The sequence below is a fragment of the Gigantopelta aegis genome, chromosome 10 (genome assembly GCF_016097555.1).
Source record: "Gigantopelta aegis isolate Gae_Host chromosome 10, Gae_host_genome, whole genome shotgun sequence".
Lineage (NCBI taxonomy): Eukaryota > Metazoa > Mollusca > Gastropoda > Neomphalida > Peltospiridae > Gigantopelta > Gigantopelta aegis.
The window spans coordinates 72,434,480-72,446,581 of NC_054708.1; the positions used below are offsets into that span (position 1 = coordinate 72,434,480).

Below are 12,102 nucleotides of genomic sequence, written 5' to 3' on the forward strand. Positions count from 1 at the left end.
AACCTTGAGATGCAGGCAAAAGTAAAATTTGTTTCGTGCATATATTATCAATTTAGGTTTAAGCACGCTGTCCTGGGTACACACCTCAGCTATATAGGCTATCTGTCAAAGACAGTGGGTTAGTTGTTAGTGACAGAGACATCGTTAAACTCAGTTTGAGTAGGAGCCAGTACCGGGATACGAACCCCTCAGAACCCAGTACCAACATATCGGATTGATACAGATTAATCGAGACTATTTATGCTGGTATAAGGGAGGTAACCCAACACGGAAGTTCATGTCGGAATAACACGTTTGTGTCACGCGTGGGAAATAATTGACATATGGAACAGAGAATGAATAGAGTCGTATTACCGTATTACTTTCGGTTACACTAACAGAATGGGTGCGACTTTTATAATACTAGGTACGTCTAGGTGTTCATAATTATATCCATGTAGCCATTGTAGTACATGTAGTTACAGACTGCTTAGTTCATCAAGATAAACGTCTCCGGCACGATATTTATTATTCAATTGTGATGTTGTGCCGTAAGTTCGTAACGCCGCTAACGGAGGTCCAATAAATGTCAAAATGTTAAAAAACGGGGAGCGGTTATAGAATCTGTCCGCCACTAATGCTTCTGTAAAAAGAGGGATTTTTTGGTGGGGATTCTTAAAAAACAGTGGGGCATGTTTTTTTGCGGGGGAAAAAGAAAGAAAATAAAATAATTTATTTAGAAAAAAAAAAAAAAAAAAAAAAAAAAATATGGACATTAAGACTTATTGGGGGGGGCAGCCCCCCTCAGCCCCCCTTGCTAACTCTAATCACTCTGTAGCCTTGTAGGCTATCAACACTCCTCTATAACAATCGACCAACAAAGTTCCTAAATTAAAATAAAGTAAAACAGAAAATCACTCGACCCTATGTTCCTAAAACAATTTTTAACAAACTAAACCCTAACCGCTCCTGAAATAAAACACAAAATAACGCAAAGTTCCTAAAATAAAATAAAAATTAACTCGAGTTATTGGCTTTATTTTAGTAATCGTCAGAGTAGTTAAAATTATCGGAAATTACATATTCGTTATTTAGTGTATAGTAAATGGTTGTATTTAGGTGGCGGACATATTCTATAACCGTACCAAAAGCGGACTGTAGATGTTTACCTTGGTAAACTATAGATTTCTATGAAGTAGTACGATATTATCATTGTTTTCAGATGATTGTAAATTTGACAGTTATAATGTTCGAAACCCAACAGCTATTTATTATTTAACTTTTAAGTGCGAGTGCGAATAATTTTAACATGGGTATAATATCCGCCCGGTCCCCTCCATTATTATTTTTAGTTAGGGGTAGGGGTTAGGGGAGGGGGGGACCGGGCGGATATTGTTAGGGTTAGAGTTAGGGGAGGGGGGGACCGGGCGGATATTTTTCCGACATGCACACACACACACATGCACACACACACAGACAAGACACATGCACACACACATGCACACACACACAGACAGACACACACACATGCACACATACACATGCACAGACAGACACACACACGCATGCATACACACACAGACGCACACACACAGACATAGACACACACACACAGACAGACACATACACAAACACAGACACACATACAGAGACACACACACAGACACACATACAGAGACACACACACAGACACACATACAGAGACACACACACAGAAACACAGACACACACATACACAGAGACACACACACACACACAGAGAAAGACAGACAGACATACACACAGAGAAAAACAGACACATAAATACATCAGGGCTAACTGGCACTCACCAAATTTGCCAATAGCAAATTTTAAAAACAGTTGACAAATTTTATTTTAATTTGGCGAAATAGTTTAATCAAATAATGTATGTTTTGTTACATAAATGTTTAAGTTTAATGGATAATTTGGCATTATATTCTGTATGTATACATACATTATGTACATGACAAATTACTTGTTATATATTTTATTTACAGGTACTTCAATGCTGGCTTTGCTGTTGGCTGGATATTTTGCACAGCAGTACTTACCACCACCCAAGCCCAAAATTGTAGGGATTGATCTTGGTATGTATGTGAAGGGTCAAATATAAGGAAATAACCTCAGATGTCCACATTTAACATATTTTTTGATTTTATGCTCAAACCCATATTTTGAGTACTGTAAATCAGGAAAATAATAAGTCATAATATTATTGCTTTGGGATAGATACACATTAAAATGTGTATTGGTATTAATGTGTCTGGGAAATGCAACTTTTAAAGATCATACTGCAAAGTGTCAAAGGATGTTTCCCCCCTTCAAATTTTATTTGGGATATTGATTCCACATCTGCAGAAATTGATACAGGTAGGTTTATTATTAGTAATGTCAGAAACACTTGTAGATTACTGCTAGAAATTAATTTATGTCAGCATTACTAAAAAAATTACCGATTCCGTTTGATTGTGAATTTCACGAATTCCGCGATGTTGATTGCGGCTTAATGAGAACAGTGCCGTCCAAGTTTGTTACGATGTTATTTATGAATTTCATTTAACTGGGATACTGCCCCAATTTTTAAATCTCGAACACTGTTAGGTATAAATATTCCACGATTGCATTACTATAGAACCCCCTGTCTGTCACCAACATTGGACTGCTGGTGCTCCCTTGCACTTGCCAGTGCAGGCGTTCCCTCTCTACAACCCTCCCCCAACTCTTTCCTGTCCTGGACAGAGGGAACCGGCCAAGGCCGGTCCCTGTGACCAGGATAGGCATGTGCTACAACAGCTTGCTCTGAATGTGCACGTAAATCTCTTTGTCATTGTCATTGTCATTACTATAGAGCTGTAAACTCTAGAATTCAATTATCTCAAAATACGAAAAGATCTATTAGTTTTGTAAATACTTAAAATATTAAAAGCATTTTAGAGACCAAACCTTTAACCAAGCGCACATTCTTTTCCTTTCAGGTACCACGTTCTCCTGTGTAGGGTTGTACCATGCTGTCTCTGGCACTGTTGATGTGCTAGAGGTTCAGGATGGACACAGATGTATTCCCAGTATGGTGGCCTTTAGGTAGGTCTACACTTACTAGTGATGTTCCAGTTTAAGTGATAGATATGTTGGTTGGTTCTCATCTGTCAAAATACCCTGTAAACTTGGTGAAAGGGTCATAAACAGTGACATCAATGATCGTGATCGTAGTGGTTTTTAAAAATACTAATTCATTTCTTTTGTAAATTTTATTAGTTATTAGATTCACTAAAATATCTCCTAAAATATTATACACATTGAAAATAGTGTTACTTTAATTGTTTTCGTACAGTTTCGATGTTGAAAAGTGTAGGTTCAAAATGACAAATTTCACGTTGGAAACTTGGCTTCATGATTACGTGTTTTTATTGTAAAGCTGGATGCACGAGATGCATGAGAGTTAACTGATTGTTCATTTGATTGGTTGGTGCCAACCAAATATAACCAATGATCAATGATGAAATTCCAATCTATTCCCAACACTAACACTTAATTACTGTTATTTGTTAAAACTTTGTGCTACAATTCAAACACAAACACTTCCTTCTATTCATACACATCTGTATGGAAGGTCAGGCCTATAGGGGCACAGTCCCCCTCTCCCCCCACTTGAAGACAAAATAGTGACAAAAATCCCTCTTTTGCCCCCACCCCACCCACTAGAGATTGTGCCCCTCACTTCAAATTGTGTTCCTACGAGCCTGAAGATGAAAACAATATTTAACTGAATTACTCATTTTTGTTTCCTTGTTTTAATTTTGTTATGAGTTTGGATATTTATTGTGCATTCCTCACTTTCTAAAGATCCCAGTTAACAATTTTTTTAAATAAGATACCGTAACCCTTACAGAAATGACTTGTACTGTAAACGTATGAAATATTCTTGACTTATACGCCATTTATAAGTGGTGTATAAGTTACCTATATATATTGGTATAAGTGAAGTATAAGTACCAGTGAAAAGAATCCATGGTTAACTGATACTTCACTGATACTCCTCATACATGTATATTACAACTACATGTATAAGACTAAGTGGTTTATCAGTGCTATAAATGAGCTGACGTTGCAGATTTTTCTTGTTGTTGCTATAAATGAGCTGAAGTTGCAGATTTTTCTTGTTGTTTCTATAAGTGAAATATTAGTTTGGAGATAGTATTTTTGCATTGGAAATGATGTGTTCCAAATGAACGGGGGGAAAAACTTATGTCCAAAACATTTTCATGGTTATTTGTTTTTAATTCATAACTTTTCACAGGATTTATCAAATTTATTGGGAACAGTGGCTAAACAACCAAACATACATGTAACAGATTTAGAGAGTATTTACAATAATTTAAAAAATATTAATATTAATACTTCACTTATAAGTAAAAAATATACGTCATTTCGGTAAGGCAAAGGTCAACTTTTTGTAAATATGGTGTGAACAATTTAATATTTTAAATTGACATTATCGGTTTATCTTGTAGTGATGATGGTGTTCTCGTTGGGTATAAAGCCATGGCTCAAAGTGAACACAATCCCCAGAATACATTGTACGATTCTAAGAGGTTCATTGGCAAAGTTTTCTCCAAAGATGATGTGAAGAAAGTGCAGAAGCAATATTCATTTAAGGTAAGTGCATACAACTACATGTGTATTGCATTTAATTATATCACGTTTTCTCGTAAGTGCATACAACTACATGTGTATTGCATTTAATTATATCACGTTTTCCCATAAGTGCATACAACTACATGTGTATTGCATTTAATTATATCACGTTTTCTCGTAAGTGCATACAACTACATGTGTATTGCATTTAATTATATCACGTTTTCTCGTAAGTGCATACAACTACATGTGTATTGCATTTAATTATATCACATTTTCTCGTAAGTGCATACAACTACATGTGTATTGCATTTAGTTATATCACGTTTTCCCATAAGTGCATACAACTACATGTGTATTGCATTTAATTATATCACGTTTTCCCATAAGTGCATACAACTACATGTGTATTGCATTTAATTATATCATGTTTTCGCATAAGTGCATACAACTACATGTGTATTGCATTTAATTATATCACGTTTTCACAGATCAAACTTCAGAATTTGTTAAAAGTTTTTTTTTCTGTAGGTTTGAGCCAACCTGCTTATACACAGGCTTCATAAGGGTCATGAAAATCGTATAAGTCGTGGAATTTGCAAGTTATATGTCATTTTACAGGCTTGGGTTTCTAAGTCAGATCAATGGAAGTTATGGAAAAGGAATATTGTGAATACTCTTTTTCCCCTATAAAGACCAAAAAGATCTTTATTTTGTATCAGAACATCGTAATCTTGAATTATATTTAAAAAAAACCTATAAAATACTGATTTAGGTGACTAAGAAATAAACATGTCTGTCTTTACAAAACTTAAATTTTCATTGATCTAATATTAGGGGGCGGGATGTAGCCCAGTGGTACAGCGCTCGCTCAATGCACAGTCGGTGTGGGATCGATCCCTGTCGGTGGGCCCATTGAGCTATTTCTCAATCCAGCCAGTGCACCACCACTGGTATATCAAAGTCTGTGGTATGTACTACCCTGTCTGTGGGATGGTGCATATAAAAGATCCCTTGCTGCTAATCGGAAAGAGTAGACCGTAAAGTGGAGACAACAGGTTTCCTCTCTCAATATCTGTGTGGTCCTTAACCATATAACCTTAAATAAAATGTGTTGAGTGTCATTAAATAGAACATTCTTTCTTTCTTTGATCTAATATTATTGAATATAATGCGTTCAGCTACATGTAGAAAAATGAACAAATATCAAGATGATTGGTGTATTTTTAATGAATATCTCATACTTCTGTGATCATGTGTTTTAAGTTAAATATTTCTTAAGGCAGTACCATTGAGTTTATGCTAACATTTCACTTTCTTTCCTTCAGCTGGAAGCAGATGAGTATGGTATGGTTCACTACGTTGTGAAAGTTAACGGAACAGACAAGAAGGTTCTTCCAGAAGAGGTTGGTGCCATTATTATTGGCAGTCTGAAGCAGGCAGCAGAACACAACTTAACTACAGCAGTTAACAAAGTGATCATGTCTGTACCAGCAGAATTCGATGACCTGCAGAGAAATTACACAAAAAAGGCTGCATCAATAGCAGGTTGAGTTTTTATTTTATCACAAGCATTACTATAAAATAGTATAGGCTTTAGTCTGTCGACCAATCCCTACTGCTATGAAAAAGAGGGAATAAATATTGGTTAAAACAACATAAAATATTGTTAGATGAAAGAGAACCAAATTTTGTTTTATGACACCAATTTAAAAAAAAAACAACATTTTGTCCTGTATCTATTAGATGTATGATAATTGAAATACTTAGTGAGAAACCAGTAGTTATTATCTTAACAAGTATCTTTTGTGTGCATTTTCATGACAACAAAATAGCCATACCAGTTGTGTAGATGAAATTTAAAATGTAGATGTTTCACTCAGCAAGTCTGAAAGTTCATATTTCTTGTTGCAAATATATCTCCATAAATTATTGTATAGCTTTACACTTAAAAAAACCTAATTTATAATATAAATGTACATACATGCAGGGCTCAAAGCGGCCTGTGGCCAAATGCAACCAATGTCGGGCGACTTAAATGTTAAAAAATAATGGCATTAGTCGCCAAAATAATATTATTTGGGCGATCTTCTTTAGAGCTATAACATATGAGTCACGATTAATATTTGTATTGCTTATATTTATTTTACATTAAAATCTTGCTTGTGATTCGCTTACCTTAATTTGCCAACATCCATTATTATTTTTGGGGCCACCATATTTCGAGCACTGTACATGTATACATGCATAAATTTGTAAATGATATCAATAATCTTTACTGGATGTCTACATTAAAATGCATCTATTTAATCTTAAAGCACCACTCCCTTCAGTTACATTTTTTTGCTTCATTATTACCCAGTAAAAGATTTTAAGTTTTTTTATTCATTAATTCTCATGCATTCTTTATGTCGAATATTGTTAAATTCCAAGCCAGTGTTCTGGGTATTGTGTCAAATTTAAAAAATAAAAACTTAGTACATCAGTTATTATTATTATTCATGGAAGTTTCCAAATTTTTGGCAGAATTATTGCCCTTGAATTTATGAGCTATAAAAATCTGCCTGAAGATATTGAGATGAAATTTTGTTTATTGTTTTATCATGTACTGCTACAGATCAGGTTCTTTCACAGCAATTTATCTATTTTTCATGGAATTATGGTCCTAGAATTTAGGAGATATGAAAAATAGTTTATTGTATAGCTTTATCATGGGTCATGGCGATTGTTCAATTTTTCACAGAATTATTGCCATTGAACTTAGAAGATAAGAAAGTTTGACTTTCATGCCGATGTAACCATTCTTGGCAGAGTTGTGACCCTTGAACTTGCAGTGTATGAGATGTTGAAAATTTGTTGGGCCTGGTAGGGAACATATATTCCTTCAGCAGTACTCTCAGAATACTTGTTTCTTCTAGTTGAAATATATGTTGTGTTGACTATAGAGTATGTTGATTGCAAGTTTCTGTCCATTGTGTAGGCCTCGACTGTTACCGGGTGATTAATGAACCGACGGCTGCAGCCCTGGCTTACGGTCTTCATAAGAAGCAGACACTACAGACTGTACTGGTAGTTGATCTGGGAGGAGGAACGCTGGATGTGTCACTGCTTCGATCACAGGGTGGCATGTTTCTCACTCAGGCAATGGCAGGTACTACATTGCATATGCAACCATTTTTTTAATTTGGCGACTAAAACATTTTATTACATACCTTATTTAATCTTATTATAGTAATAAAGACATTTTGAAAACATGTGATAAATTTATTTGGACTGGAACTTTTAAATGGGGAATTCCCTTTTTCTTTTTACTGCAGTTAGCGCCTTTTATTTACTGACATCATGTATGATTTACAAATGACATCACATTGTATTTGAAAAATTACACAAGGCTGCCGCAGCGTATGATTCTTAACGTTAGGTAAATCCATGAAAGGAGTTTTGATCATAGATTTAACAAAGTGTTGTTATGACGTTAAATTAAAAACCATTTTTGAAAAACATAAAAGAAGGTATGTAATAAATACAGAACTTCACATACGTTGTTTTCGCTTCCTATTTATTGCACTTGTTTATTTTACGAAAGAACATACATGGTCTTGTGGTATATATTCTTGTGCAAAATAAACTTGTGCAATAAATAGGAAGCAAAAACAACGTATGTGAAGTTCTGTATATGTATACTATCTATATTAAAAATAGAAGTAGGTGCCATTTGACTCCTAAATGGAAAAGTAAACATAGAGGGCTGTACTACCCATCATATCTCTTTAAACAAGAAAGTAATAAATTTAAATGTTAGGTAAGCACAGTACAACATGGGGAGAAGGTGGGTTTTAGGGGCTTGTTCAACTTTTAGCTATCTAATTAATCCTTAAAGAAAATATGCAGGATCAGATGAGCTTCATTTAGTTAGACATATCTTCAGTTTGTTGTACTGAATATTATTTTCTGTGTTGGTCTTGTATAGGTTGTAGGTTCTAAGGTTCCAAAATCTAAATGACAAACTGTTAAAATATTTTCAAAATCGGATCTATATACAACGCTTATTCAGAAAGATGTTTTGACAATATAATTACTGCTTTTACGAGCATAAGACATACAGGTACTTCTGTCTGGAAAGAGTTCTGCATTAATTCAGCCTTGAAATGGTTTTATGACTATGACCTGAGCCTGTGTATTGTCATCTGTAACTTTTGCTGCAAATGAGTTTCTGTTTGTTAGTCATCTTAAATGGTCTGATCATTTATGTTGTAGGAAACAACCGTCTTGGTGGTCAAGACTTCAACCAAAGATTACTTGACTTTCTATTGATGCTCATCGAAAAACGACATGGCATACGGGTGACAGATAAGGAAGATCTACAGACACTACGACTTCATGTCGAGGAGACCAAGCTTCGACTAGCCTACGAAAACCGAGCAGAAATCAAAATGAACCTTCACTCGTTAGGCAATGAGAACTTCAGTGAGGTTATAACAAGGATGTTGTTTGAAGAATTAAATGCTGACTTGTTTAACAAGGTGTTAGAACCGGTGAAAAAAGTGTTAGAGGCTGCTCACCTTGTCAAAGAGGATGTGGATGAAATTGTTCTAGTCGGTGGTTCAACTAGAATCCCCAAAGTGCGTAGTTTGATACATATATTTTTTGGCAAGAAGCCCAACACATCGGTGGACCCTGAGCTTGCTGTTGTGACGGGCGTCTCGGTGCAGGCAGGGATTATTGGTGGAATGTGGCCTTTGACAGTCAGTGCCGTCGAGCTTCCAACTCGCGTCACCAAAATACATGTGCATTAAATAACATTCCTGATTTAGTAGGCATTATTTATGGGATATTAAACGAACTTCTATTTCGTTTGATTTTTATGTCCCATGTGCCACAAGATTTAGCGAATGCCAATGAAAATTATTTCACGAGGGACATAGACATGATACGAAATAGTAAATAGTTTAATATCTTATTTATTACCTATAATCAATCTTAATTATATCACTGATATATTGTCCGTCCCACAGGGAACACCTTTTTTCATACTGTGGAATTTACTACAAGTTATTTATTTCTGAACCAATTGTTTTGTGACTTGTACCCAAAAATAGTTGTTGTTTTTTTGCAAAAAACATTTTTGTAGGAGGATGGGACGGACTATATTTTGGTTGACATTTTGGTAAGGTTGTAATGCGTCCTATCGATGACGTCATTGTGTGACATAGAAATGTTACGTCCCATTTGATATTCTAGTGGGACATAACACTTTGATTTCAATCAAGAAATCTTTAACCAAATGGGTAATAAAACATGTTTTGGCTGACAGAGCTTTTTTAACAATTACAATTACTTATTAATTGTAAAGTATATTGACTTGCTTAGACTGTCGGTGTCTGCATAATCATTAATTCACTGTGTCATGTTTTGTCAACTAGCAGAGATGACCAGAAACATTCATATTTTTAGTAAAATATATAATGTGTAATTTTAATTGTTAAAAATACTCTATTGGCCAAAATGTACAAGTTCTGGAATGTGTAATCAAATATACTTTTGTTTGGGTCACCATCAGTAATTAATTCTAGATCAGTGGTTCTCCCTAGACAGAACATTCAAGTGGATGTGTATTTAGATAATTAAATACATAAATAAACAAAATAAAAATGAAAAAAAAACCCCACATTTATCTTTAGTCTTATACTTGGAATAAATTTGGTGAAGTTTTTTTTTTTCTTCATGTCATGAATGCAAAATAATTTTTAAGTACTATTCCAATCTATAACAGTAAATATATTTTTAGGAATTCTGAATGTAGGTTTGTGAATTTTGTAAAGTAGATGCTGGTTAAATATTCTTTTGAAAATGTGTTGCTGTCTTTGTTTTTTCTTGGTGAATTTGTGTTTTGAGTGCAGTTGATTTTAAGAGAATTTGGTGTCTATTAATAATAATTCCTGCTCGATGGTATGTGATAATTATTGGAACATCCCTATTGACAAACCTTTGCAGAATATACATCAAAAGAGACAACACTAATTGTTGAAATTTGTACCTTAAATTAAAAGTGTTGGAGTTATGTTTGCATCTCTAGTAGTGTCCTTAAACAAAAAACAAATCACTTTAACAACGCATACATTTAAAAAAAAAAATCTTTGCTTTTCACTAACTATTTTTTGCCATTATCAGGGTAGTTCTAGAATGAACTATTTTTAAGCATGTTTTCTCTTGTACCCGTTTCTCAAAAACTATGTGGTAAACGATACCTTTTACCTTGGTGATCATGTTTTAGTTTATTCCTCCTCTATTTATTTAATGTTATGTTGCCACACTTGTTACAATGCACATACCTTTAAGTTATCTTTTTATTGCAATGATTATCAGGCTTCTGGAAATTGTAAGAACAATCATTTTATTCATGCATAGCTTATGCATGTCTAGTTTTGCATTACCTATTTTTAGTTTGAAAATTTTTGTATAGCCTTATCATGCACAGTTACAGATCATGTTTGATTTTCAAGGTGATTTATCCATTCTTGACAGAGTTATGACCCTTGAACTTAGAATGTATGAGATATTGAACATTTGGTGGGCCTGGTAGGAAACATGTATTGTTTTAGTACTTTCAAAACATTTGTTATTGAATAGCTGATGGGTGTATGAGATATTGAACATTTGCTGGGCCTGGTAGGAAACATGTATTGTTTTAGTACTCTCAAAACATTTGTTATTGAATAGCTGATGGGTGAGAACCACTGTTCTAATCTCTGTACAAGACTGTGATATCTTAACACTTTACTACTTTTGACTTGTTAATAATATTCCCTGAAACCCTTAGATTTTTTTGCTGGATGAAAATATTTATTTGTTTGTTTCTTTTTTTCTTTTTAATTTTTAATTTTTTTTTGGTGGGGGTGAGTGGGAATTTGGGTTGGGTTTTTTTAAACTAGTAATACTATGCTAATTATTGTTATCTATGTTATCCTGACTGATCATACCTAATGTCTTTAACGTTCTTGTACCAAATGCTGAACATACAGTTACTAACTGTAATTAACCATGACAGTGATATGTGATGTTTGTGGGATGGTGCATATAAAAGATGCCTTGCTACTAACAGAAAAAGGTAGCAGGTTTCCTCTCTAAGACTATTATGTCAAAATTATCAAATGTTTGACATCCAATAGCTGATGATTAATAAATCAGTGTGCTCTAGTGGTGTCATTAAACAAAAAAATCTAACATTAAACTCTCTTGAGGTCTAATTTTGCATAACTAAGTTTTTAAACTAAATTTAAAACATATACATGGTCACGATGCTATATGAAAAAAAAAAGTATAATGGTTCCCAGAAATTGTTTGGAAATATTTTCTGTGGCCTGGAGGACTAGCCACATAATGATAATGAAACATTTTGGACTGAATTTACAAAGCATGCTTTTGTCTTCATGAGAACAAGTACCCAGATTGGACTCGCTGTGTCCA

At 34.3% G+C, this 12,102-nt stretch overlaps 1 protein-coding gene across 1 annotated transcript; it reads left to right on the top strand.

Annotated features, from left to right (window-relative positions):
* The first annotated feature begins 272 nt into the window (after positions 1-272).
* Positions 273-9,511, top strand: LOC121383977 (heat shock 70 kDa protein 13-like). The gene is made up of 7 exons (XM_041514107.1): positions 273-406; positions 1,998-2,087; positions 2,976-3,081; positions 4,512-4,656; positions 5,964-6,183; positions 7,616-7,786; positions 8,893-9,511. Exons 1-7 carry the CDS (start codon positions 382-384, stop codon positions 9,429-9,431), a joined length of 1,296 nt encoding a protein of 431 aa, XP_041370041.1. The 5' UTR covers positions 273-381; the 3' UTR covers positions 9,432-9,511.
* Positions 9,512-12,102: the final 2,591 nt, after the last annotated feature.